Raw genomic sequence first — 27,891 nt, 5'->3', positions numbered from 1 at the left:
TGACTTCCGCCAGCTGGCTGTTGGACTATTCCAAGGCGAGAGCAGGGGAGCACAGCTCAGGCGGTGGGCGGGCATACTCATTGAAATGTGGCGGCGCATAGAGCAGTCCCCGAAATCTGTATCCGCTCCTCCGCCTTTTTCTCACCCCTCTGATTTCTCTGCCCGCTCCGCCCGATTCTTGAAAGCAGCCAGACCCAGCCCCTCACTCTCCCACCCATGGTTTCCCCCACCCGCTCACGCCGGCAGCCTTGTCTCCACCAATGGGAGCGCCGCGCAGCTATGCGCATGCGCATTCTAGCGGCCGCCCTCGCTCGGAGCGGCCGGGCCGTGGCCGGGGGTCCCCGCGGGCGGGCCGTGGCCGGGGGCTGGCGGCGGGGACGGGCCGTTGTCCGGCCGCTGTGGAGCGGCGGCACCGCTGCCATGCCCGGCAGGAACAAGGCGACGTGCGGCTACGGCAGCCCGGAGCTTGCGGTGGGACAGCAGGCCGCGGAGGGGGGCCGCGACGCCGGGGGCCGCTCGCCTCACGGGGACGAGGAGGAAGAGCGCGGGGGGGCCGGTCCCGAACACAACCTCGGTGACCCCGACATCGTCAAGTCCCCCAGCGACCCCAAGCAGTACCGGTGAGGGCAGGACGAGCCGGGCGTGGGGTGGGCCGGGGAGCCGGGGGGGAAGCCGGGCTGGTCCCGGGGCGCTGGGGCTGGCTGTGGGGAAGGGAGGCCGGCGGTCCCGAGGGTGGGTTCGTCCTGAGGGCGGCTGCGGGCACCGGGCGGGAGGATCGGCCCTTGTGCCAGGCTGCTCGCTGCTGAGTGTTCCCAGGCACAGCAGTGCCCGGTTCAGTTCGCAGCCCTCGGCCCGGCAGCTCCTCCGAAAGCCGTCAGTGCAAAGTGGGTTTAGGTATTTCAGAGCAGATCCCAACTTAAAAACTGCTACTCTTCGTGTTTTAGATGAACTTCTAAGTTTTAACGCAAATGTGTCTGTGAGTTGAGGCAAAGTGCTTTTAGGCTGCCATTTTGTTTGTGGTTTTATTTCACTATTTCTGAGTAATACCCCGAAAAGTGATGAGAAAGATCAACTTGTCTCAGCACAGCCCACAGTGTCTCTGACCCAGACCCAGCGAGAGACTCGGATGAGAACTCCAGCAGAGGTTGAGCTTGTTGGATGCTGTAAGACAGTCTGTTCTTGAAAGGACACTGTTGTAACTTCTTCCTGTAAGACAGGGTATTATTCAGCCCTTGTTCGAGCTGCTTTTAAAATTTTATCTTTACTTTTCATGATGTCCAATCTGTGCAGCCAGTGGAGAATGTGCTGCCTGAGCCTGGGGCTGAAGTTTGGATTTGCAGTGACACTGGCTGGCAGCAGATTCCCTGCTGGCTGCCTGAGGAGGGCTGTGCCCATTGGCTCAGGGAGAAACTTGCTCCCTCCCTTCTTGCCCTACTTCCCTGCTGCTTCCTCTGGATCTCTGCCTGCCTCTCCTGATGGCATTCTTAGTCATGCTGCTTTGTGGCAGGCTTGTCTTCATGCAAAGCTCACAGTGCTGACGTTGAGAAACTCCTGCCTTTGCTGCCTCAAGCAGCACTCTGGTGGATGAAGCTTTGGAAATCCATTGAAGGCTGTCACTGTCTAATTTGAGGCTCTGCATGTGAGAGTTAATGTTTGCTTATAGCATAAATTAATACCAAAATCTTGCAGAAATCCCTCTGTCCATTCTTAACAGAATTTTGCAGTTGGAAGCACAGAGTTGCATCCTTTCAGACTGATTTCTGTGAGCCTGACAGAGCACAGACACTGTCCTTATGGAAGAGCAGCTCAGTGTGTCTGGAAGCAAAGCCACACTGAGCCTGTGGCCAGGTGTGATGTCCCAAACCTCTGAGGGAGTGTCCTGGCAGGTGATGTGATGGTGCTGACACATTTTCCCCCCTTCATGCTTCAGTGATGTGGGCTCAGTGTTTGTGTCTGCTGACATCAGTCTTAACTTCATGGAAAATGTCTTATTTTGCTTTCTCAAATGACATTCACAGCACCAAAGGAGCTCTGATGTAGATATCAGGATGTATTTTCTGAAGTGGGTTTGTTGGGACAAAATATTTGTCATTATAAAAGTTTGCTCATTAGAGCTGTAACTGTGTGGTTATATTTACCAAAAATGTGTATTGTATTTACATGTATCCACATATGGAATTTCATGGTCCTGTATTTATTGTCATTTGTGAAATTATAGCATTTCTCTCAGTGTTTACTATGCACTGTACTTCAATATTAACTGCTAAACAATTGTCAAAGAAAAACTTGGTGTGAGAACAATCCTGTTTAAACTTATTCAGGAGATTTAAGCACTCTTTTTAAGTATTTTATAATTTGGCCTCACTTGCATCAATGCTGTATAGTCCTTCAAAAAAGCAATTGAACTGTGCTCGCTTCTGTTTCTACCTTATGCCATTGCATTTTTGGCACTGTATTTTGTATGCTAGTGGATATTAGTTACATTTGTCCTTTTCCATTGGACTGAACCATGGAAAAAGTAAAGAACACCTGTGTCAGTGGTGCCTGTGCTCTGGATAACCTAAGCTGTTTGAATCCTGCTGGAGTGAAATCTGAGAGCCTCCAGCAGCACCAGCCTTGTCCTTGCTGCTTTCTGTCCTGGGTGCAGCACCCACGAGCCTCCAGATGAGCAATGTAAAATTAGTATAATCTGCTCCATTAGCCTAATGGGGCTCTGTGCAGAGGATCAGCAGGAGCTGCTGGGTACACCTGGCTGAGCAGCTTCATGGCACATTGTTCTGTGGGAGGAGCAGCCCTGTTCTGTTCTCTGCCCCCACCGGGGCTGGGGTTCTCCAGGAGCTGTGCAAACCTGCAGGGCAGAGGTTGTGTGGACAAGGAAGTGCTGGAAGGGCTGTCAGGGCTTTGGCTCTCAGCTGCCCACGTGTGCAGTTTGTGTTTGGGACATTCAGGACTTGTATCTGGTGGGAATGGTTCTCAAATGTGCTTTCAGAATGCAGGAGCATTCACTTTGTTCACAGACATTCCAGCACTCTCTGTGCCTCCTGCAGTTCATCAGAGCATCCCTGCAAGTTGCACAGCGTGTGCTGTAGTTTGAATGAGTCAAAAGGCACTTTGCTTTTGGGTAGAGCAGATTTGTCCTGCTCAGCAGTCTTGCAGCAGGGAACTGGGTGTGTGCAGGATCACAGAACCCTGGCCCAGAGTAAGCTGTCACCTCCTCTTGGGTCATGAGTCATAACCTTAACACAGCTATCAGACTTTGTTCATTAGCTTTTTTCATAGACTTGGTAGTCCAGGAGCTGTGTCCACATGGCAAGGCTCTGGTCTGGTACAAACTGGGGAGCTGGAGCAGATGACCTCTAAAGGCCCCTTCCAACAAAGACTGTTCTGTGCTTCTGTGCTCTGCAACTCAGATCTTTCTGGGAGCGTGGGATGTGACCATGGGATTATTTTATTCTAGCTTGCTTTTTTTTTTGTGTGTGTGTGTGTGTTTCTGCTGGATCAGATACCACAGGTCTCTAACACACTGGTTCACAGGGTGCATGAAATATTTTCTGGACCAGCATTCCTTCCTTTCTGCTGCTGGTGCAAGCTCCTGGCAGGGATGCTCTGGCTAAATTGATAAATTGTGACTCTGTTCCAGATTTGATGGTAAATGAATACGGATGAGGGCTCTTGTAGAGCAGAGCATTGGTGCTTGCAGTCCTCAGAGAGAAAAGTGTAGAAGGGTGCTGCACAGAGGGCTTGTGGGGTTTTATTTTTATATATACACACATGTTTAAAAACTTGTGTGTGTGTATAAACACACAGAGAGAACTGTTTATTGCTTCTTGATAGGAGCCCAGCTGTTACATGGCTCGTGAGGGTTCCTCAGGGTGAGAGAGATGGATGAGAATCTTGCTTCATGATCAGAAGGCTGGATTTATTGATTTATGATATATATTACATTATTACTATGTTAAAAGGAATAGAGAGAAAAGTTCAGAAGCTGCTAAGCTAAGAATAGCATAGGAATCTAAAAACAAGAGAGCTCTCTGTGAATCTGTCCCAGAGCTTGGTCCTGTGATTGGCCCTTAATTGTAAACATGGAACATGTGCCAATCACAGGTGCACCTATTGCATTCCACATCAGCAGATAATTATTGTTTACATTACATTCTCTTTCTGAGGCCTCAGCTTCCCGGAAGACGAAAAATCCCAAAGAGAGGATTTTTATGAAAAAATGTCTGTGACACCCAGCCAGTTCCCTGTGCCTGGTTCTGTGGAGCCTGCAGAGGAGCTCTCTCCTTTCCAGCACTTGCCTGCTACATCTGCAGACCCCAGTTATTAGAAACCATTGATAAAAACAAATCAAATCAAATGCTCTGGGGCATACCTAGAAGCAAAGGCTAAGATCTTCATTCTGTCACATCATACCTGTTTCCAAGAGCCTGACAAGCCTAAAAGATGGTTGAAGTTCAGGTTTGCCTGTCCTGAGTGCATTAAGTGAGTGCTAATAGCTTAAATGTTTCACAAAGAGAAGAATAAAAGCCAAAATCAGTGAGCTTCACCTTATGGCTTCTGCTACTGCCCTGAACTGCTTCTTATTCCTAGAGCTGTTGAATAGCAGAAGAATGTTTTACTTTCCTCTATAAAACTGCTCAGTCTTGGATACCATTCAGATTTTCATTAGGAAATCACTCTCTAAGTATTACAAGAAATAATGAAATTTTTACAATTCTAAAAATTCAGACTTAGGAAATGAACATATTCATTGCACAAAATTATACTTGCAGGTACATCAAACTGCAGAATGGCTTATGTGCACTTTTGATTTCGGATTTGAATTACTTGGATGGTGCCCCAACATCTTCAGAAGAGGAGGAGGAGGAGGATAATGATGATGATTATGATGATTCTGAAGAGGGCAGTGATGAATATGATGACTCTGGAGCTGAGATTGAAGATGGCAGAGAAGATGATGATGAGTGTGATGAGGAGGATGAGAGTGAGGACAGTGATGGAGATAATGAGGATTTCGATGATTCTGAGGACAGTGAATTAGAAGAGCTGGCTGAAAAGGAAGAGACAAGAAAGAGAGGTTGTTCAGAAAAGCAGGTATGTACTTAAAGCTGTGGGGTGCAAAAATATCTAGTGAATTTTCTTGAGGTCTGAAACTGTGTGATTAGGTGTTCTTTTTATTGTGCCTGTCCCAGTTGATTCATCTTGTACTTCTGTCATTTTCCTGAAGCAGCTTTTACTGAGAATGTTGTATTTTCTCTAGTCTGCAGCAGCCCTCTGTGTTGCTGTTGGCAGTTTCTCTGATCCTGAAGATCTGCCTGGATTAGCACACTTCCTGGAACATAGTATGTATCTGCTCCTGTTTCATCTCCTCCAGCTTCAGTGCAAAATGGGTGCTATGTAGCTCTGCATTTCTGGAGTATTTAGTATCAATTCCTAATTTGGCTGTTTGAGAATTTATTTTCATGAGCTTGTGATTTTATATAAATACTGACTTAGTAAGGAGTTCTTAATATGGCAGAAGGTGTCTCATATTATTTGCCAAGCTGTGCATTAGTTTGTATCAACTTTATTTGTTACCCATTAAATAGGGGGGAATTATTTTACCTGTGGCTCTGTAGACCAGGTTGGAGCTATGGACCTTTGTCTCCTGGTGAAGGGGGATGAATTAATAGTGTGGACACAGAAACCACGTGAAGTTTCTGACCAGGTGTGCTTCAAAACGCTGTTCATGCCTGGCTGGGAGGGCACTGTCAGAGGCAAACTGCAGCAGGGACTGGGCACATCAGCCAGGCTGTTGGTATTCAGTAATTTCCTCAGTTTCCTCTGCCTGTGGGCTGTGGGTCAGTCACAGAGGGGTTGCTCTAGCTGCAGTCAGGATGAACAGATTGATGCCATTTTGGCCCTGTTGGTGATTTTTTGTTGCAGTGGTTTTTATGGGCAGTTTGAAGTACCCGGATGAGAACGGCTTCGATGCGTTCCTGAAGAAGCACGGGGGTGGTGACAACGCCTCCACGGACTGTGAGAGGACAGTGTTCCAGTTTGATGTGCAGAGGAAGTACTTCAAAGAGGCCCTGGATAGGTAACTTTGTATGAATGGTGACTAGGTGTTAATTATGTCTGTATATGCCTCAGGAGCTTGGGTGTATTTGTCCAGTTTTTCATTTTGGGATGATCAAAGCTGTTGCTGAACTTCCATGGCTCCCTGCATTAGAGCAGTGATACTGAATTAGGAAAGTGCTGTTTCCCTTTGGATATGTTGCTGTTTTTTTTGCTGTGGGATTATGTAGGACCTATGTTTAAATCTTAACACATGCAGCTCTTTGATTGTTTTGGCACTCTTAAAGTGGTAGCATTGATGACAGGAGAAACGTTATGCAACGTGACAACTGATCAGAGGGGAAGTGCTCCCAGAATCCCAGGGACTCATCCTTTGAAATGTCTGTTCTGGTGGAGTTACTGTTTCTTCTAAATTGTTAGTTTGTTTCAGGCAGCCTTCAAAGTTGTGGTACAAAGTGTGTCTCAGAGGGAGGCATTTAACCCCGTGCAGGTTATTCACTGCTGAATGTCTCTTTTGCCAGAAAGTGCTTAACTTGCTCTTTTGTGCTTTGGGAACAACAGAGCTCCACTGGTTGGCATGGTTTCCTTTAGTGAGAGGAATTTCTCATTCATAGGGGTGTAGCTGAATGTTCCTGATGCCATAAAATATCTCAGGAGGAGAATAGGCTCCACTGCAAATTTACTTTGACACAAGAGCCAATGTTTGCACATTTTTTCAAGTATAACCTAAATTTTACTTTACTAGGCCAATTTCAGCTTCCATTTGCAGATTAATTCAGCTTTTTAAGATGTTTGGAAGTGCAAAAGAATCAAAAAAATATAATTGCAGTCTGTCACAACAGCTTGGTTAGTGCAGAGGGAAACAAAGTAGGAGTTCTGTAGGACAACTTCTCATACAAAGGAGATAAATGAGTGCTGAGGATGAATTCTGCTCATTCAAGCACTTGTGGATGTGAAGAAATGGAAAGACACCACTTTTCAGTTGTCTTCAGTGTAATGGGTCTTCTGGCCATAGAACTCCATTACAGATATATTACTTTTAACCTTTTATTGCTCCTAATCTTTTGCTTCAGCCAGCTCAGTTTTTCATAAAAAATCCTCAGCAAATAAACCAGAACTATTAGATTCTCTGGCAGCCTTCTGCAGAGTCTCCATGCACTGCAGATCTCTCCCTTTCCAGTGCTCTGCTCTCTTGAGGCCACAGAAGAAGTTTATTTGGATGACAACACTGACTTTTGTGGTAGATAATAAAATTGTAATGGATATAGAAACTTGTGTTTCATGGAGTTAAGAGGAAACTTCCCTGTGGTCATGTTGTTCCTGAGGAACAGCTGGGATTTTCTCTGAAGCACCTGATACTGGTCCCTGTTCTCTCCAGATCCCAGACTAGGTGGATCACTGGTGTGGCTCATTTTCAGGATGTAATGCAGATAGTCCTGCACCCATATCCTGCTGCATCCAACTACTTCAGTCCCACTCTGGAGCTGGGAAGTTCTGCCCTTTGCTTTCTGGTGGCTTTTGTCTTTCTTTAAGACATCATAGTCAAGAATGACATAGATCCTAATAAGTCAGGCAACTTTGTAAACCAAAATAGATGTTGGATTTAATTACTGGTGTTTTGGCCTAGTTTAATAGACACTGAAGAAAAGTATATGAATTTTTCTGTTCCATAGGTGGGCACAATTCTTTATTCACCCATTAATGATCAGGGATGCCATAGATCGAGAAGTGGAGGCTGTAGACAGTGGTAAGTAAGAGAATCTTTTCCTGTGTGTTTAGCCCATCTTCTTAAAACAAAACCTACTTTTTAATATTGTTTATTGGTTTCTGTATTGGACTCCCCTTCTAAGCACTTCAGTTAACTTCACATAATTTACCAGAGAGATGAAACTCTTGAATTGAAGCTTTGTGGCTGTTGGATATCAGTGGCTTTTAGAGGAAGAAAGACTGGATGTGGTGCCAGCACTCTGAGAGTTTGCCCTCACATTTTCATTAATTGGAAATTAATAATCTGAAGTGGTTTGGCAGAAACTGGCAGGGCACGTGAGCATGTGGATGCCCTGCAGTGAACAAAATGATTTTAGCTCCAGCACAGCCCCAGAGCTCTCTCCAGTCCTGTGCAGAGTTAATACAATAAGTTGAGGTGATTTTACTTGTCTCCTTCTTCTAACACCTGAATAACTAAAAAGTCACTTCCCAGAAGGAAATTAAGCCAGGCACAGAAGCGAGTGGAGTGTTGATTTTCTTATATGTGATGGATACTCCCTAACTGCCTCTAAAATGTCACTGTTTTAGGAAGAAACCAGCAGATATCCCAACTAGGTCAAATATTTATTCCAAGTAATTTTCTTTATCTGTCTTCTGGCAAGGAGAGGTGGGTGATTTGATCTTCAAATTTAGATAAAAGTCAGTGTAAACAAGGAGCTGCCTTTGAGTTGAGGTGTGGTTCTTCAGCAGCTGCAGCCATTTTACACCTTGGTGGTGCAGGGCCAGTCCTTGCCTTGCAGGGACACCATGGTGATGTGCTGCCCAGGAAATGGTGTCAGCTTGCTGAGCTGGCTGCAGGAGAGCCCAGCCACAGGAATTATTTACAGCTCTGCTCTACATGGTTGTTATTGCCAGCAAAACAGGAATGGGAAAATGCAGTTCAGGAGGGTGAATTGATTTTGGCAGAGCCCCATTTTTAGATTAGGGTAAAGTGGTTGTAAAACTGCATTTTTAGAAACTTATCTTGCTCACCTTTCAATTTCTTATGTCATTATTAGGCTAGGGGTTGGTCTGTGTGACATAGGGTAGGAACAGATTTTTAATTGTTCTCTGGCTCTTACTGCAGGGCCTGGTCCTGTATAATATTGATTAATTTTGTCCCCATTGAACTTAACGTAATCAGAGCATTCAGGCAGGACAAGTTGGTGCTTTACATGCTTTTCCTTCTTGACACTTCCTTTACTTCTAACACCTTCTTTACTTCTCAGCTACATTTTTCCTCTTGTATTCATTACTACTTTCTTATTTCACTACTGCATTCATATATTAAAAGAAATTTCAGACTTCATCTGTGTGGTATGTCTCCTTTTCAGTTTGGCTGGGATTTGTGCTTTGTTTTGTGGGAACATGATGTCAAACTTTGATGCATGCCACTGCAAATTCTTATAATTAACAGAGTATCAGCTTGCAAGGCCCTCTGATGCAAACAGAAAAGAAATGTTATTTGGGAGTCTTGCCAGGCCTGGACATCCTATGAAGAAATTCTTTTGGGGTAAGTCCTGTATTTCTGTTACAAAATAGTAATGATACTTAAACTTGTAACCACTTAGAAGTTTGAGTGGTTAGATGCACTAACATGAACTGTCATATCACAGCAACCATTAAACTTGTTCAGAAGAGTTCAAGCAATTATCCATTTTACAGGAAAATGGTTGGGAATAAAAGCAGCTGTCTCCTTTTTAAGATACTTTTCTTTCTGCTTTTTGCTATGTTATAGCTGGGTGCCCAAGGTGTATAATTATGGAACTTTCTCTTAACACAAAGGTGGTGCTCTCTGAGTCATCTCCATCTTGCTTGAGCTTGGTTTTTTTTGCTATTAGAATTTCCTGGAAAAATAAATTATTTCTGGTTGTCTGTCAAGGGAGGCTTTTCAAAGTAAATAATTCACTGTTGAATTTCTGGGAGTTAGACCTTCACAGCCATGTGAGGGAAGCAAAATAGAAATTTGTCTTTGGACAGTCCAGTCCTCTCTCCCATACCCTGTGGTGCTGCTGAGTGTGTAAATAGCAGTGTGATTGATGGGTATTAGTGTTACTAGCTTTGAAGTGTTGCTTGTTTTTATAAATTTTTGTGGTGACATAAACTGAATTTCATATTTCCTCCTCTTTTTCCCTCTGCTGTTGTGGAAGTTCCATTGGTGAGGGAATAGCTGGCAATACACAGTGAGCTGGACCTGTGGGAGATGTGATAATGCAGGAGGACTCTGGCCTTCCTGATATAAAAATATCAGCTGTGCTTTGGATAAGAACCAGAAATCAGAAAATAGCCAGTTTCACTTAACACTCCTTTCACTCCAGTTTTCTGTTTGGTATTTTTAATGTGCTTTACCATGATTAGAGCTAGGGAGGGAAGTGAACTCTCACTAGGTGTGTTCTTGCTGTGTGCATGACTGACCTGCCTGCCCTGTGATGTTTGCAGGTAATGCAGACACCCTCAAGCACGAGCCCAAACTGAACAACATCGACACCTACACCAGGCTGAGGGAATTCTGGCAGCGCCATTACTCTGCTCACTACATGACCCTGGTTGTCCAGTCTAAAGGTAACATCAGTTCTCCTTAAAAGCTGCCTCACTGCTGCCTTGGGGGCTTTTGGAGCCAGTCCAGCTGTAGCCCAAGCCAGTCTGGTGGTTTGTCCAGACCTGCAGAGGGTATTTATATGTAGATTTTAGCCTGGTTTCCAAATGAAACAGGAGCTGAGCAATTGTGCTGTGTTATTGTCACCCTGCTGCTTCTAGAGAAACATTTTCAATGGGTTCCATGTTAACACAGGAGGGAAAATCTCAAAGATAACATTTCAGAAATAATCCTGTAGCAATGAAGAGTCAAGCCACTTAAATGAATTAATGCTGCTGATTTCTCTGCCATCAACAGTGGAACTCCTCAGTAGTTGATGGGGACACTGAGACTGAATCTCCCAATTGCCTTGTTTGTCTAGGAGGAGTAGAAGTTCTATTTTTTCCCCCATAGCTTGAAAAATTCTATACAAATGGATTAGAATTTTCTTTCAGTGGAGAACTGCAGACCTATGTGTTGTTTCTGCTGAGAACAGAAGAAACACATTTCTCAGAAGTTATTCAAGTTAGGTTTGTGTTTAGGGAGGAGTTTTGTTGAATGCTAAAACTGATTACAATTCCCATCTCTAAAATGGAGATGGTAATAATAGAGACATTCTTTCTTTTCTTCTCCTTTGCTTTTAATTTTGGTCTAGACAGTAAGGGTGCTGAATGCCTCTTGAATAGTCATTTAGCCAGTGATGGATTGTAATATTTTCTGTGTGTTTGAGAAGAAAATGGTGGTACCTGATAACCAGCCAGGTCAGTTTTGTATTTCCTTCTCTGTTGAAACAAACCCAGCAGCAAATCCTCCTCCTACCCCATCCAGACTTTTTTCCTGCTGTAGTTTACATATACAACATCGCTTCTGGAGTTCAGAATGGTTGCTTAAACAAGAAAAGTTTTTATTTTAAAAAACTTTTCTGGTTTGTGACTTATTTCCCTCAGAAAAGAGGATGGGGAGAAGGAATCCTTAGAACTGCAGGACTGAGTTTGAGAGGGAAAATTCCTGTGTATAATCTAGAGAGTCATGGAAAGAGTTGCAAGTCCTGGTGATTTTGTAGATCCCTAAGACAGTAATTCCTTCTGCAGTCACTCCAGACACTGCTGAACTTTAAATCCCAGTTTTGTCAGCCTGGGATTTGAGCCCCCTACACAAACCCAGAGCTGTGGCCCCAGATGCAGCTCAGCAAATGTTAAGAATTGGTTCAAACCAACAGCTTTGAGGTTTATAATTTAGAACTTTGCAGTTTTCAAATACACTGACTTGCAGCTTCTTTGAAATAACTGAACTGGTGAGATAAGGTAACTTGTCTTAGATCTTGAGGAAATTGCATTTCTGTCTTTCTTCTCTCTTTTTTAGAAACACTGGATACATTGGAAAAGTGGGTGACAGAAATCTTCTCTGAGATCCCAAATAAGTAAGATTCATTTGATGCATGAAGACATTGCAGATGATAAAATTGTCTCTTCTTAAAATGACATTTTTTTAAAATCCCTTACTGGAGAAACAAAGGAAATTACCATTTGTTAACTAACATTCTTATCTGGGGAAAAAAAAGGCAATTTTTAAAATTAAAGACCACTTTTAATTGTTCCAGGGAGACTTTGTTTCTTCTTAATTATTTAGGCTGTGAACTGTGTGGTGCTAACTTGAAGCAGTGTTTGCTTAATATGTGCTGATGCCTTGACTTTAAGATAAGTCCTTCAAACTTAGATTATCATTTCACATTGCTTATCTTTGCTTTGTGCCAAAAATAATTAGAAGCAAAATTAATTAACATCATATCTGGAATTTAAGTGTCATCCATAGGGTGGCAGTAGGTTAGAAATAAATCTTTTTTTTTAAAGGTTGATCCAGTATGCCCTCTAAAAAGGGGGTTCTGCAAAAGCTTTGCTGACTTGAAAAGCATTTTTTTCCCTTTGGTGCTTGGAAATGCTCTTGTGAGAGCCTAATGCCATTCAGAGACACATTTGTCTGTCCTGGCCACTCCTCCCTCCTGCCCCACAGGACAATCCATCAGGATTCCTTGGGTGCAGGGTGAACTCAGGATGTTGTTTGCTGTTCTTGGCTGTACAGAATCAGGTTTTGTGCTTCTTGTACAGAAGGAAGGGGAGGTGCTGGGGTGGCATCCACACCTGGGTTAATTGCTCAGTTGTAACTGTGAGCAGGCTGCCTGCCAGGGAGCCTCCCTGGGGCTGGGGGAGTGCTGGGCTGCACCCTTAAAAAAGGGAAATGGGCCCTGTGCAGGCTCTCTGGTGTCCTCTCTGATGCCTTTGAGTATCTCAGTGTAGCCCTGCCAGTAACATCACACTTCCATTTTGCTTTTTAGTGGTTTACCCAAGCCCAGCTTTGGCCATCTGACTCAGCCTTTTGACACACCAGAGTTTCACAAGCTTTACAGAGGTAAGTGAAATGGATTTAAGTGTTTTGAATACCTGCATGCTGAAAGAAATTTTCTTTGGGTGATCCAGATGTTTTGTAGAGTAATTCTGTGTGGTTTAAAACAGCTTTTAACTATTCTTTCTAACTTTTCTTTTGCATTATGTAAAATTTCTTGTCTCTGTCTTGTCACACATATTTATAATTAATCAATTTATTTGTGTCCAGTTGTTCCAATCAGGAAAGTTCATTCATTGACCATCACTTGGGCACTTCCCCCACAAGAACAGTATTACAGGTACACTGTGCTGCATTTTACTTCTACCTTGTTTATGCTGTGAATAATTTATTGACTTTCACAACAAACCAAAGAATCTCATTTACTTGTCTAACTGATTACTTTGGTTCAGCTAGCCCCCTAGCTGAATTAATTTAAAAATGAATTCAACTGCTGCAAATACAGTTCCTTTCCTCCCTGACTCAGATCAGTCATTATGTTCTAACTCCCACATTTCAGCTTATTATCTTAATTCTGCCTGAAAATGCAAAACTTGCCCTGAAAAAAGAGACAGTGCATATTTTAGTCATTAGCCCAGTGATTTGAATTCTTTCTGTGAAATGTGTTACCTCCTGGCATCTAATCTCCTCCAAACTTTCTCTTAGGGTGAAGCCTCTTCATTATATTTCCTGGCTGGTGGGACATGAAGGCAAAGGCAGTGTTCTTTCTTTCCTTAGGAAAAAGTATGTGGTTTTTAAGCATGGTTATTAAATGCTTTGATCTCATTCAAATATAGATAAACTCTATTTTGTCTATTTATATTTTCTATAGATGTAAAAGCAGGCCAAGCCTGCCTTTTTTATCAGTGTTTTGTAGTGATATTCTGTGAGGTGATGATAAACCCAAGTAAGAAATAAATGGGATTTTTGTCTGTGAGTCATGGATCAGGAGTATCTCTGACTGATCTTAGAGATCTCCAGAAGGTTACTTAGCTTTTTCACTGTTTTTCTTTAATTCTGTATCCTGAGGTCACATCCCCAAACTGGAAAAGCTTTGTGTAAACTGTAAATGGATTGAAAGCCTCTGAAATAAAGATACCTTGTGATATACTGCTTCTAGCTAAGCTCAAACAAAGTTGAAAGGATTAATTAACAAATACCTTTCACTCTTCCATAGGTTTTGGGCCCTTGCATTGTATGGAGGAAATGGAGAGACAGGGTTTGAACAGAACTCCACTTACTCCATCTTCAGCATTTCGGTGACTTTGACTGATGAAGGTTACAAGCACTTCTATGAGGTATGGTGTCCTGCAGCTTGTTTTTCCTGCTGTTCCCCTCATGGCTGGACAGATTAATGTGTTCCTTTGTGTCTGCAGGTGGCCCACGTTGTGTTCCAGTATGTGAAGATGCTGCAGAGAAGGGGGCCAGATCAAAGGCAAGTGTTTGCCACTCCAGCAGATATTTGTGCTGGTGGCCTTCTCCATGATCCTGTTATTTGTAGTGTTTGCCCTTTTTGTGGAGTTCCTGGAGCATAAACAGGGAGTCACTAGTAAAACTTGTCTGTGTGGAAAACATGTCAGTTTAAAAAAGTTTAAAAAGAAATTTTCTAAATGTTTAGGCTTATTTCTTGGTGGTTTTCAGTTTCACTTATTGTGATGTGATTCCTTCAGTTTAGGCTGAACTGTGTAGAGGTCAGGTGCAGTTTTGTGTTCATTTTAAAAGAATTTGTTGAGCCAGGTCTGTGGAAGTCAGGACTGGGTGTTCTTGTGTTAGCCTTTATGTTAATTTGGTATCAGATTTTGACTCTTCTTAGTTAACTCTCTCTCTCTTTGGAAAATGGAAGAACTTTCTGCCAGTTCTGAGAAATGCCATTTTGGGAAGTGCATTTAATATTGGCTTCTGTGTCTTGTACCTGAATGAATCATTGATCCCATCATTGATGCCTTTCCTAGAAGGTTCCTTTTTTAAGATTCTTGGTAAATGTTGTGGAATAATGGAGAAAATCCACTTTTCTTATCTTCTTCCTCCTTTGCAGAATATGGGAAGAAATACAAAAGATTGAAGCTAATGAATTTCACTACCAGGAACAGGTATTTATCCTCTGTTCTGACATAGGTAAACCATGAAAAGTAATTGCTTTTTCAGTTTAAAACACATTTTTCAAGTTCTATTTGAGAAGAAATACATTGTGCACTTGATGAGGTTGTATTTGGCTGAAAGGAGATGGATTCTAGGCAGAGAAATGTTGAGATTTTTCCCTAACAGAATTTAATGTTGATTTTTCATTCCTTACCTACTAGGTAGGCTCTTTCAGTTTAGATTTTCTTACTCCTACTACATTTATCATGTTCTGTTTCTTACTAGGTGACTTGTTTTTTTTCTTTGAATGGCACTGAAATTTCCTTTTGGGAAAACAAATCCATCCATACAAATACTCCATACAGCAGCAACATAGATTTGTGTGTGCAGTTGTGACAGGGTTGTGAATGAGTCCCAGGGGCAGAAGAATGATTTAGTCATGGCACCCCAGTTTTCTGCCTGGTAGATGGAGCTGTGCTAAGGAATGATGGGCTTGGTATAAATGGTTAAGGGGTGCCTAGGGAAGGTTTAATGTTTCCTCAGGTGTTTGGTGTCTTAGGAAATCCTTGGGCATGTTTCCCACTACATTTCCAAGACTCAGCTCTTTCCAGGTGTCCTGTGCTCTCTGTCTGCCCCAGGATCTGTACAGCCCTGTGCTGCCTGCTGCAAACACCCCAAAAGCACTTGGCAAGCAGCTGAGCAGCCTGGTCCTCCAGGCAGCCTTACCCTGCTAAAAGGCAATGTGTACTTCAGGTTCAAACAGGAGAACTGCCCCTCCTCACCCTGCACATCATGGCTGGGGAATGGAGCACAGCCAGAGCTACTCATGCAGCAGCTGCAGTTCCTTGCCTTGTGCTTTCCAGGTCACTTCAAATCTTGAATTGTTGCAGGGCTGTGCTTGTGTCCCCTGGAGGCAAGGAGTGCTTTCTGCTGGGTCTTTAACTTGGTAGATTCCATGCCTGTAAACTGCATAATCAAGGATTCTTCTACAAAGATGATGTGGCTGAAATGTCAGGATTCTCAGAGGAGACTGAACATTAGATATGGTTATGAAACATATTTAATTGAATAACTGAAACGAAATGTTGTAACAAGCACAGCATCCAGCACATGCTCAACATAACTGACTAGTCAAGCTCTTCTCAGAACAGAAAATGGGTATCTTGGGTTTCTAATTATGTGACAAATAGCTTTATTTCTTTGCTTGCAGACAGATCCAGTTGACTATGTGGAAAACCTTTGTGAGAACATGCAGTTGTTTCAGAAGGAAGATTTTCTGACAGGAGACCAGCTCTTGTTTGAATACAAGCCCGAGGTAAATGTTCTTTGAACTCTGATTATATGTTTTGATGTAAGGAAAACATGTGCATGCTGTGTAATACAGGCATTTGTAATTAAACATAATGCAGGCACAGGTTTTGTATTAATTGAAACACTTGTTGTATTCAGAAAGCAAATCTGTTTTGTAAGCTTGTTTTTTCTTGTTCTTCCTACATTCCAACTGAGAAGTCTTTACTGGCTCAAGCAGTCAGCTGCATTTGAGCTGAAATATTGTCTGGAACTTGCAGATCATTGCTGATGCCCTGAACCAGCTCAACCCTCAGAGAGCCAACCTGGTTTTGCTGTCTGCTGCCAATGAAGGCCAGTGTCACCTCAAAGAGAAGTGGTTTGGGACTCAGTACAGCATGGAAGGTAAAACAGCAGCAGAGCTGAGAAAGTCTGATTCCTGCATTAGAGGAAGTAAAAGGGTGGCAACACAAAATACAAGTGGGGAAATGAATCCTCAGTGCTTTATTGAGCTCCCCATCAGTCTCTGTGGCACCCAGACCTGCTCTTTGTTGGCTGCCAGTGGATTCCCCCTCCTGCAGCTCCTTTGGCAGGCAGAGGTCCCAGTGAGCTGCACTTGCTGCCATTCAGGGAAAGAACAGCAGTGGAGCACAGGGTGTGGGGGAGCTGGGTTACTGAGGCAGACTTGATTTGCTTTTTAATAGGGCTGCTTCAGTCTTGCTCCAGAAGATTTTATAGGAAGGGATTCAGAAAGAATCCTGAGGAATGGGGTGATGTTAAGAAACTGCTGTGATACTGCAGATCTTTCTGGAGATTGGGAAAAGATGCCTGGAAATAGGATGGCCTTCCCTTCCTGTTGAACTAATGCATTTCATGGTTTGTAACAGATATTGACAGCTACTGGAGTGATTTATGGGACAGTGACTTTGAGTTAAATCCAGATTTACACCTTCCAGAGGAGAACAAATACATAGGTAAGGCACCTGGGCATGAGTGAAATCTTCCCCAGTGATTTATTTGAGAATTTGCGTTGAGAATCTGTGTTTAGAAACAACCTAAACTGGTATCAACCAGTTTTTGCAAATTAAAAAAACATGAGCACTCTGTTCAGCTGGATTTTATCTACTCTTCTTTTATTTATAAGCTTAAGAACTGAGTTATTTTAAGGTATATAAAATTACAGATGATATATCCATAACAGAGTAGGCCTCACAGTCAGTGAGAGTTAATGCAGACACCTTAGAAGAGAATTTTATTTGCTTAATCCTCCTGTTTCTGAAACCATCTAAATACCATCTGGCTTTGTTGTCAAAAGCAAAAGAAATGAAAACCAGGACTTGTGTCCTGGATGGAAATGTGATGCCACCTCTTCTGCTCTGCTTCAGCCACTGTTGTGGTGTGGAAGTGAAAAAGAGATATTCTTTGGGTCCAGGAAAGTGCTGTCACAAATAATTTAGAAAACTGGAGGGGGAAAGTGTATTTTTTGATACTTTTGAAGACTTGGATGAATTTAGCCTGATTGTGTCTGTGAAACATACTAACATGTGGTTTTGGTGTGCTTTTTCTCTTTGTTAGCCACTGACTTTGCTTTGAAAGTTTCTGACTGCCCTGAGACAGAATATCCAGTCAAAACACTCAGCACACAGCAAGGCTGTCTCTGGTACAGGAAGGATGATAAATTCAAAATCCCAAAAGGTAAATGCCTGAGGGCTTTCTGAATAGCAAGACCCTGTTTTTACCAGCTAGAATTTATTTGAAGGCAAATAATCCATGGTAGTGTTCACCATTTAAACTTGCTGTCAGCTCTTCCATGGTCCTTTTGATATGTTTATTAGCTACAATAAAGGAGAAGCAGGTGAGCTAAGGCAACAAAGACACCCTGCTGATTCTTCAGGTTGAAAAGTGGAATCACTTAAATTTACTGACTTCTGAACAGTCTGTGGGGACAGGATTGGGCAGACAGAACATGCTGCTGAGACAGGGGCTTCAGAAGGAAGGAGCACATTAATTAGAAGGGACATAGTGTCTTCTACAGGAAGAGAAAAATACAGCCTGGATCAGAGACAAGGGTGTAAAATATATTACTGCTTTCAAGCAGAATGTCACAGTTTTTAGTGTCTCTTAAACAGATGTTCTGTGAAGTTTTCTTTTTCTATTTATAGTGGTCATGGGAGTATTCTGCAAAGCACAGCTTTGTTTTCCAATATTTGGTACTTCAAAGGGAAGATTTTTGGAATAAGTTGGAGAAGACATTTAACGATGACTTAAAATAAGAAAAAAAGTGTTATAGATGAATGACCATTTTCATTAAACTCATTGTCACCTAAGAGCAACTTGATGGAAATATATTTGAGTTGAGAAAGTTGTCACTTTCTGTACAATTGCTCATTGAAATTTCCTTTTCCTCCCCAGGTTATGTTCGATTCCATCTGATCTCTCCATTGATACAGCAGTCTGCAGAGAAGTGAGGATTCTGTTATTTATGCTTACCTTGCAGAGTAACTAAACTACCATCCCTAGTGAAAAACTGGGAAGACACTTTCATTTTAAGCAGGAATAGAATAAGGTGTCCTTTTCTCACATCCTTCCACCTTCCTTGTGGTTTTATCTGCAGTTTGGTGATGGTGGTTCTGCAGCAGGTCCTGCCTGTAGCAAACAATGTGTTAGGAGTTCATGGTGTGATATTCCCCAGGGCAAGGCTGGGGAAAAGCAATGTGACAGCAGCAGTGCTCAGAGAAGGAGCTGCTCAAAAAGAGCAGCCCACAGTCATGTCCTGAGCATGTCCCAGCACCCTGGGAGCCTGCAGGGGCAGGACAAGAGGCAGGAGCAGCCTTGGGAAACCAGCTGGGGTCAGGCAGAGCTCTGGGGGCAGTCCTGGGCCTGCTGCACTTGGCTTGCCTCAGGCTGCCATTGCCACTTGTACCCAATGTCACAGTGCTGTTGGCATAAGCCTGCCAAGACCTGCACAAATCAGGTTTTGGGAAAGCCTTTTTAAATCTGTTTTCATGAGGTGTTCATTTTATCTTTGAATTGGAATCCAGGCAGTAACAAAAACCTGAAAGCAGGGACTGTAGTTTCCAGGTTGTGTAGCCTGCTTTGCTCTAGCTTATTATTATTTTTTACCTTGGTAGTTAAATAATCATCTCATTACTCAAGTATTGAGCATAACTGAGTCTATCTGTTCCCCAGGCCTTTACACAAAATGAAATAATTTCATTTGCTGTGATTTTTCCATGTTTTGAGTATTGTCTTGTTAAAATGTGCATTCTTACCTTGAAGAAACCTTAAATCTTGTGAAGCTGGAATTTTTCACATTTCAAGGACATCCTGACACATTGCTGGATGTCTAGATCATTTTTAAGTAGTGTCATGTGCTTTTTGCACAAAGGGAAATCTGCATTATCTATTTCTGGGTTTTTGGGAAAATTTCTTTTTGAATCTCATTTTACAAAAATTCCATTTCTGTTGGAATTCACTGCATATACCATCAAGCTAATCGGGCTTAACTTTCATAATTAGTCCATCCTTTTTTTCTTCTCTCCCTTCTCTCCCTCCAGCATAGTCTTGTTTGATACATTTGTGAACATCCTTTCCCACAACCTGGGGGAACCAGCTTATGAAGCAGATGTGGCTCAGCTGGAGTACAAGCTGGTGGCTGGAGAGTATGGCCTGATCATCAGAGTGAAAGGATTCAATCACAAACTACCTGTAAGCTCTGCTCCTCTCCTCACTGCTGTTGTGCCTGCAGCTTGGCAGTGTGTGTGCTTTTCTGGAGCTGTGAATGGTTGGATGAGGTGTTTTAAATAGAAAAATTGGTCTCTGGCAGGGTAATGCAGCAAATGTGCTGCTTTTTCTTGTGCTTACATGTGTAAAGATGGAGTTTTGTGAACTTACACAAGCTCAAATTACTGACTTCAGGCTGACTTAAATCTTCCTTTTAAGTAATAACTGTATCTCCTTTAAAATTTTAACAGCTTTTCCTATAAAAAGCTTTGTGTCTCCCATGGCCATAAAGAGGATTGGAGCCTTTCCATCTCTAAGTTGTGCCTGTTTGCATGATGTCTAGAGAAGGGTGTCTGAAAAGAGATTTTGGTTTCAGTTTGACTTTGGAGATCCAGCTTCTGAACATGCTCATTTTGGGTGCAGATTTTCTGTGTTGGCTTGCTGAGAGGATTGGGGGTTCCCTGTTCCCATTCCCTAAATTCCTGTAAGACATGGCAGGCACAGAGAGGACACAGTGGAGACAACCATTAACTTCCTTTGCAAGAGCTTTGCTGGAGCTTTAAGACCATTAATAACTTGTCAGATTTATTAATAGGAGTGTTAACAGAAAAAGCCAAATACACAAGCAGCAGTGTCTGAATATTCTCTTTTTTAATCCTGAATGATGTCTCTGTTGTGATGTCATTGTGCTGGTCAGCTGTAAAAGGAAAAAATGGAATATTGAATACAGAAATGTTGGGGGTTCCAGGCTAGATTTGTTTCAATACAATGTGGAAACTCCCATTGATTTGGGATATTGAGCTTATTCACTGTGTAAAAGCACTGCCCTTCTGGAACAGTCATTTGGGATAGAATTGTTTAGTGAAGACCATCTGTCAGAATGGAGGAATTTGCTTAGTAATGCTCCATGTCTCAATAATGATAATTTTATTAATGATAATTTTATATTATTGTACAGCATTGAATTAAACCAACAAAAACCCCAACTGAAACTGTTCTCTTTACAGCTTCTATTTCAGCTCATCATTGATTACTTGTCTGACTTCAGCTTTACTCCAGCAGTTTTTGAAATGATAACAGAGCAGCTGAAGAAGACCTACTACAACATCCTCATTAAACCTGAGACTCTGGCCAAGTGAGTTCTGGGGAGGGCAGCAGTGGCTGAGGCTGAGCTGAGGAGCTCAGGGATCCCTGCTTGTGCCCCCAGGGCTGGTTGCAGGCTCTGCTGTAGCTTAGGGAGCCCCAGCAGTGTGATGGTGTTCACAGGGGTCTGAGGGTGAGGGAAGAGACGAGGATCTGACTCCATGTTTCAGAAGGATGATTTATTATTTTATGATATATATTATATTAAAACTATACTAAAAGAATAGAAGAAAGGATTTCATCAGAAGGCTGGCTAAGAATAGAAAATGAATCGTAACAAAAGCTTGTGTCTCAGACAGAGTCCAAGCCAGCTGAGTGTGACTGGCTATTAATTAGAAACAACCACATGAGACCAATCACAGATGCCCCTGTTGCATTCCACAGCAGCAGATAATCAATGTTTACATTTTGTTCCTGAGGCCTCTCGGCTTCTCAGGAGGAAAAATCCCAAAGAAAGGATTTTTCAGAAAATGTGTCTGTGACACAGCAGCCGTGCAGCAGCAGGGCAGACGCATGGCCAGGGAGCTGCTGTCCCACAGTGACCTGGAGGCAGCAGCAGCTGCTGGGGGCTGGCACAGCCCTGATGAGCCCTGCTGTGTTCCCTGGCCCGCAGGGACGTGCGGCTGCTGATCCTGGAGCACGGCCGCTGGTCCATGATCGACAAGTACCAGACGCTGATGAAGGGGCTCTCCATCGACGCCCTCTCCGCCTTCGTCACCGCCTTCAAATCACAGCTCTTCGTGGAGGGGCTCGTGCAAGGCAACTTCACCAGCAGGGTGAGTGCAGCCCTGGCACTGCCTGTGCTCACTCTGGGCTTCAGCACACTGATCTGCCTCTGCTCTGGCAGTCTGGAGTCCCGTGGGTACTGGGCAGCTTCACCTCCAACACCTCAGGAGCGCTCCTGGGGATAAGCCAATGGCAGTCCACAGTTGCCAGTTTGAACACAAGTTTCCAGGAATTTTGGATTTAAACTGATGGGAAAAAAATGTACTAGATGTCTGTAATCCATTTCTCCTGTTGCCACCATGTTTTATGTTGTTTGGTGTATTGATATATTTGATATGGAGAAATTCCTGCAGTGGTGCCACAGGAGGAGGCTTCCCTCAGAGCACATTTATCCTGGGAATTTGCCTGTGTGGTTTGGTTAAACCTCACTGAGTGCCAAACACATGGAGTGAGGATAATGTGCTATTTCTTTGGCTTGTGCCTTCTCCTTCTGGAGACATTGCAGTGCAAAAAGCAGCGTGGAGACTCTGCAGGGTGGTGCAGAGGAGGCTGGAGGGACTGGGGACAGTGTGCAGGGATGTAGGGAGCAGGACAGCTCAGCTCCTCTTACTTGTTACTCACTCTCTCAAGTGCTGCCCTGGAGTCTGTGGTTGTGAATTGGGGTAATAATTCTAACTAAAACTAATGTTTGCTTTCTTCCCTAGGAAGCAAAGGATTTCCTGAATTATGTTGTTCAGTGAGTATCTCTTGACTCTCTAATTGCTTATTATATGGAAACTATAATCAAGATTCTTTTGTGGAGGAGGGAGTTAGAGTGGGAGTGCTGAGAAATTCCCTTCTCTCTGGTGTTTGCAGGAGGTGGCTGTTGATGGTGGCATTTTAAGCAGACATAGTTCTGGTTTGGGGAAGGGGAAAATGAGGTCAGACCAAGTGTGTAAATGTCTGGGCGTTGCTCTGGCTTTGGCCAAGGTGTGAGCAGTGTGTAAATGTCTGGGTGTTGCTCTGGCTTTGGCCAAGGTGTGAGCAGGTGTTTGAAGTTGTGCTGTTTGTGCTCCCCCCAGAAAGCTCCACTTTGCCCCCCTGGCCCATCCCTGCCCCGTGCAGTTCCGGGTGGTGGATCTGCCCAACACCCACCTGCTGTGTAAGGTGAAAACTCTCAACAAGGGCGACGCCAACTCCGAGGTGACAGTCTATTACCAGGTACTGTGGGCTGGGCTGGGCTGCTCCTCTGGCTCCATCCCTCCCTGAGAGCAGGCTCTGCACAGGGGTGTCACAGAGGGGACACACAGGCCCTGTGCCCCAAGGCTCAACCCAAGTGGGATTCCCTGAAATCCAAGTGGGGGGTTCCCTGAAGCCGGCACCTCCCTTCCTGTACTGCTGCTGGGAGCTGGGTCAGTGCTGTGGTGGCTTCCTGGTGTCCCCAGCTCTGATCTTGGGTGCTGGGCTGGGCCTGTCCCCTCAGGGAAAACCAGAACTTCCCATCTGTCCCTGCTGTGAATTGTCCCTCAGTGCCACAAATCACCTTGGTCTGAGCAATCATGTTAAACCCACCCTAAATTCTTCATTGTCTTTCCAGTCAGGTGCCAGGAACCTGAGGGAATACACCCTGATGGAGCTGCTTGTGGTAAGTTTGTGTTTGTGTCTGCCCTGAACACTGCTTGGAGCTGAGGCCACAAGGCTGAGTGGCCCCCAGTTGTTCTATTTCTGCCCCTGGCTGAAATGTTTGGGTGGATGTCCCCAAATGCTGCAGTGATGGACACCACAGGAGACTGTTCTGTAGCTCCCAGCCCACAGGACTGAGCTCTCTTAGTGCAGTGGTGGCTGGCCAGGGGCACTTCAGTGTCCCCATGCTCTGTGTGGAGCCCACGAGGGGCTGCGGGCAGTGTCACCTCTGCTGTACTTTGTGCTGTTTCAGATGCACATGGAGGAGCCTTGCTTTGACTTCCTGAGGACCAAGCAGACCCTTGGGTGAGTTCAGTGGGAGGAATTCTGCACCTGCTCCTACACTCCTACTTTGGTCTCTGGTGGTTTACTCTGGGAGTCCTTCCTGCACAGTGGGTGATCCTCAGTTACTGTAATGGGAACAGCAACATCAACATTTCAAAAACAAAAGCACCCATCAATACAAAGTGCAAGCCAAGTTGCTTTTGACTTCTGTGAGAATTGCATCTATCACCAGTGTGTTAACTCAGAATTATTCAGCATAAAGTTGTTCCTTGCACTTCCACACTCAGCCCCCTTCCCCAGGGCTGTTTTCACAGCAGCTCTGTGGTGCTGAGCAGCTCCCTCAGAGGCACCCTGCTACCCCAGGAAACTGGAGCAGGCTTTTCACAGCTCTGGGTCTCTCACTCTGCTTGGATGAATTTGCAGGAACCCAAATATGAACACTCCCAATTTAAAAGGATTTCCTAAAGCTGAGAAAACACTGAAAAGCAGCAATGCAGAAAACAAAGAAAATAAGACTATTGCAAATTTAGATCTCAGATTTTTCTGTCCAAAGTACCAACGCTATTTTAACTTGCAGCATGTCCTTTAAATGAAAAGTTAATTGTGCTTGTGTCCTTTTTTCTTTTAAGCTACCACGTGTACCCCACCTGCAGGAACACTTCTGGGATTCTTGGCTTCTCAGTCACAGTGGCAACCCAGGCAACCAAATACAAGTAAGTGCTCTGTGGGCAAAAGTTCTTCTCTACTTCCAGCCCTGGCTGTGGGAGGCACCTGCTCCCAGCTGAGATTTCCCTCCTGTTTCAGGCCACAGAGGGATTTTTTTAATTCAAGGGGATGTCAGAAAGGGACACTGCTGAAGTCACAACAGCCTGACTCAAAACCAGCACCTGAATAAAACAGTAGCATCAGGTTTCTTAAAACTGCAGTGGTCCTGACTTGAGTAGTGAAAAGTAATCTCAAGACTAAGTAAAATATCCCCCTGCCCTTTTGGAGCTATTCTGCCAGTTCAAATCCTGTAAATCCTGCCTAGCTGTTCCTGTGGCTCATGTTCAGCAGGCACAGCACTGTTATGGTTTTGTTCAAACCTGGCCCTTTGAACTACAAGCATTTGACCTGCCAGAGTTGCAGAGTTTTTTTAGAAAATGTGCCACTTGTGAAAAATAACAGTGAAAGCTTAATTAGCACAGTGCTGCTGCCTCTCATTTTTACATTTGGACACTTCCACTACTGAGGTGTGTGTCATCAATGAGGGTTTTAATGTGTCAGAAACCTCAGGATCCACCACATCACATTTTCTTTCAATCCTAGAACTCCTAACTGTGCAGGGCTCAGGGCTGCAGCTGGGCCCCAGCAGCATCAGCAGAGGCTCCTGGGGTGCCTGGGCACAGCTGAAAATGAGAGCACTGCACAAACTGACCACCAGGTGTTGTCAGATGAGTTTTCAGAGGATAACAGCAGTGAGCCTCTCCCTTCCTCATCATATGGGGGCTGCTACTTTACCCCTTAGTGTTTAGTGGATTTTTATTTGGTTGGTTTTTCCTGCCTAATTACATGATTTGTTTCTCTTATAGTTCTGAATTGGTTGACAGGAAAATAGAGGAGTTTCTTTCTTGCTTTGAAGAGAAAATCAAGGATTTAACTGAAGAGGCATTTAACACCCAGGTAAAAAATCATCTTGAAAAGCTCTTCTTTGAGCTGCATGATTCAGTTCCAGCTATCTGGTGATTCTCTGAGGTTTTCTGGATAAAGGCCTCACCTTTTAAACTCTGCCTCTTGCTCTATTCTGCTGTTGTTCCGTAAACATTCATTCTCTGGCCATTTGCAGTTAAGCTCCAGAAGCAAGGAGCTACCTCAATAATGTAATTCAGCTTTTCTCTCAACTGCAGTGACTGATGTTAAATTAAGGTAGTTTGAAACCCATTAAAGCTAATTTTCTTTTTCCCATGTAGGTAACAGCTTTGATAAAACTGAAGGAATGTGAAGACTCCCACCTTGGGGAAGAAGTGGACAGGAACTGGAATGAAGTGGTGACCCAGCAGTACCTGTTTGACAGGCTGGCACGGGAGGTGGGTGTCCTGCAGCCCTGGGACACAAAAACCACACTGCTTTTGCAGCAGTTTCAAAAGCATAAATGGGATTTATGCTACTAGTGACACACTGGCTCTAAAATTACATGTTCTTTTAAAAAGGTTCTTTTATCCAGTGGAGTAGAGGTCGCAGAGGAAATATTTTAATGTTTAAAATTACTTGAATTGCTACTGTGCTGCTAAAACCTCCTTGCTGTGGGTTTCAGATTGAAGCTCTCAAGTCTATTACACAAGCAGACCTGGTCAACTGGTTCCAAGACCACAGAAGCAACCAGAGGAAAGTGCTCAGTGTACATGTGAGTGTCTGTCAGCTCCACCTTCAAGAAGCAGAGTGCAGTAAGAGTGTGGGAGAGGAGATCTGTGATGGAACTTTTACTCTGGTTATCCACATTTTCTTCCTTTATAAGTTGTGTTCTTGTTAGAACTGCATTTCAGTATCTCAAGTTAATTGTCAGGGCATAGAAACACTGCATGAGATCCCAATTTCTCTTCTGGTCCCTTTTTGCAGGTGATTGGATATGGAAAGCACGAAGGGGACTCAGAGGTGACAGCTGTCTCAGGACAGAACTCTTCATCTGGTGAAATACCTCATCTTGTTTTACTGCCCCCCTCCTCTTTGATGCGTGACTTTACTTCCATCAAGGACATCAAAGCCTACACATCAACTCTGAATGTTCTCCCTTACCATAAAATACTGAAATAAAACTGATACCTTGCCCTGCCCTGCCGTGTAATACAGGTGCTTTCTGCAACATCAACATGACAAACCTATTTTTATTAAACCAGAGCTGTAGTGGTAGCTGGGGTGAAGAGCCCATTCAGACACTGAGGAAGCTTTCCTCAAGTTTCCAGCCAAGCTCTCATCACCTCCCCAAGTTCATTAAGAAGAGGCACAGCCCTGACTGCCTGAGCTGTGGGCTCTGCCCTCGTGTCCAGCCTGGCCTGCACCATCCCTGCAGTGCTGCAGCAGCTCCTCAGCAGCAGTGACAGCCCCTCAGGAAGGATCTGCAGCGCTCCTGCAGCAGGGACAGTGCGTGGGAGGGGGAGAACAGCCCAAGGCTTCCAACTCACACTGCTTTTGTAGTTTTTCTGTATGTGCAACATAGACAAAATTAAGATGATATCAAATAAAAGCTAGACTTCACTGTGGAGAGAAAAGTAGTTTGATTGCTACATCTAGCTACTTACTCAATCATTATTAACTGTAGCAAAGCACACAAGGCAGAGGTTCCTGACGTGCTGGAAAGCCTGGCTGTAGAGTCCAGAAAACTTCTCCTGTGGATGCTGCAGATGCTCATTTTGTTACTTCATGAGCTACTTAAGAAGTAGGTTTAGCTAGCTGCAAGGATTATTCCAGTGGAAAAACAAATACCTCTTATATATCTCACATAATTAATTTATCATGACTCAACTGGAAAACAGTCTTCCTGCAAAGGTTTATTATGAAATAAATAAAAAGTCCATAAGAGAAGTTTGAAAAATCTATTTTATGAAGCTTTAAGATGCATTGGGTAGAATTATCTATGGTTACATTTCAATCTCAAAATAACAGTTATTTTGGGCAAGACACTGAAATGCCAAAAGATTTGACTATCATACAGGTGGAAGATAACATTGATGTAGCATTTCCTAACAAATTGTCCCATCAGAGGAATCCTCATATTTACACATTGCAAACATCAGCGAGATTTAAATGACACCTTGCATTTTGTTCCTTGCTTTTTAAATATGCAGGACCCAGGATTATGATGCAACTGCTCCCAGCACCGTGGCCTTCACAGTGGTTACACAGTGTGTGTGCCCAGGCCTGAGCTGGGCACTGCCACCAGAGCCAGTCCCTGCCTGGAGCTGCTCAGCCTCTCGTGAATTGCTTTGTCTGTCTCAGTAAGTCCAGAATCCCTGAGAAAGGAACTGCTGCAGCTGCAGGAGGGCAGGGCTGGGCCTGGCATCAGCATCGCTGTGGGTGTGGGCTCAGCTGCCAGGCCAGCCCAGGCTCTGGGTGTGGGCTCAGCTGCCAGCCCAGCCCTGCCCTGCCCTGCCCAGGCCAGGCCAGGCTCACCCCTCAGTGCTTGCTGGCAGCGAGGCGCTTCAGCAGCGGCTCGTCGTACACCCAGCACTCCCCGTCCTCGTGGAATAACTGCA

The 27,891-nt window shown here is 44.0% G+C and overlaps 2 protein-coding genes across 7 annotated transcripts in view; one reads left to right on the top strand and one right to left on the bottom strand.

The window, feature by feature from the left end:
- The first annotated feature begins 279 nt into the window (after nucleotides 1-279).
- Nucleotides 280-26,471, top strand: NRDC (nardilysin convertase). The gene is made up of 31 exons (XM_059477932.1): nucleotides 280-620; nucleotides 4,773-5,094; nucleotides 5,261-5,342; nucleotides 5,926-6,079; nucleotides 7,731-7,804; nucleotides 9,221-9,316; nucleotides 10,243-10,365; nucleotides 11,741-11,798; nucleotides 12,711-12,784; nucleotides 12,989-13,058; nucleotides 13,424-13,501; nucleotides 13,935-14,055; nucleotides 14,134-14,192; nucleotides 14,793-14,847; nucleotides 16,047-16,151; nucleotides 16,405-16,528; nucleotides 17,011-17,097; nucleotides 17,699-17,818; nucleotides 18,536-18,587; nucleotides 19,681-19,831; nucleotides 20,854-20,981; nucleotides 21,603-21,765; nucleotides 22,420-22,451; nucleotides 22,777-22,915; nucleotides 23,292-23,339; nucleotides 23,631-23,683; nucleotides 24,292-24,375; nucleotides 25,234-25,324; nucleotides 25,612-25,728; nucleotides 25,956-26,045; nucleotides 26,258-26,471. Exons 1-31 carry the CDS (start codon nucleotides 280-282, stop codon nucleotides 26,450-26,452), a joined length of 3,486 nt encoding a protein of 1,161 aa, XP_059333915.1. The 3' UTR covers nucleotides 26,453-26,471.
- Nucleotides 26,472-27,173: 702 nt separating this feature from the next.
- The window catches only part of OSBPL9 (oxysterol binding protein like 9), a 56,546-nt gene continuing 55,828 nt past the window's right edge, over nucleotides 27,174-27,891 (bottom strand). For all 6 annotated transcript variants that reach the window (XR_009418954.1, XM_059477939.1, XM_059477940.1 and 3 more), the window contains one exon: nucleotides 27,174-27,886. Coding sequence is in view for 5 of the 6 variants with exons in the window: in XM_059477939.1 (XP_059333922.1) it covers nucleotides 27,812-27,886 (75 nt within the window). In the remaining variant the exon portion in view is untranslated. The remainder of the gene's footprint in view (nucleotides 27,887-27,891) is intronic.

The sequence above is a fragment of the Ammospiza nelsoni genome, chromosome 9 (assembly GCF_027579445.1).
Source record: "Ammospiza nelsoni isolate bAmmNel1 chromosome 9, bAmmNel1.pri, whole genome shotgun sequence".
NCBI lineage: Eukaryota > Metazoa > Chordata > Aves > Passeriformes > Passerellidae > Ammospiza > Ammospiza nelsoni.
The sequence above is the reverse complement of the archived record's forward strand: the minus strand, read 5'-3'. Positions and strand labels throughout refer to the sequence as shown.

Coding starts and splice junctions, on each gene's coding strand:
- NRDC (XM_059477932.1), top strand. CDS start 280: ATGCGCATGCGCATTCTAGCGGCCGCCCTCGCTCGGAGCGGCCGGGCC. Junction 621..4,772: donor AGCGACCCCAAGCAGTACCG/GTGAGGGCAGGA, acceptor TTATACTTGCAG/GTACATCAAACTGCAGAATG. Junction 22,916..23,291: donor AGGTGACAGTCTATTACCAG/GTACTGTGGGCT, acceptor TTGTCTTTCCAG/TCAGGTGCCAGGAACCTGAG.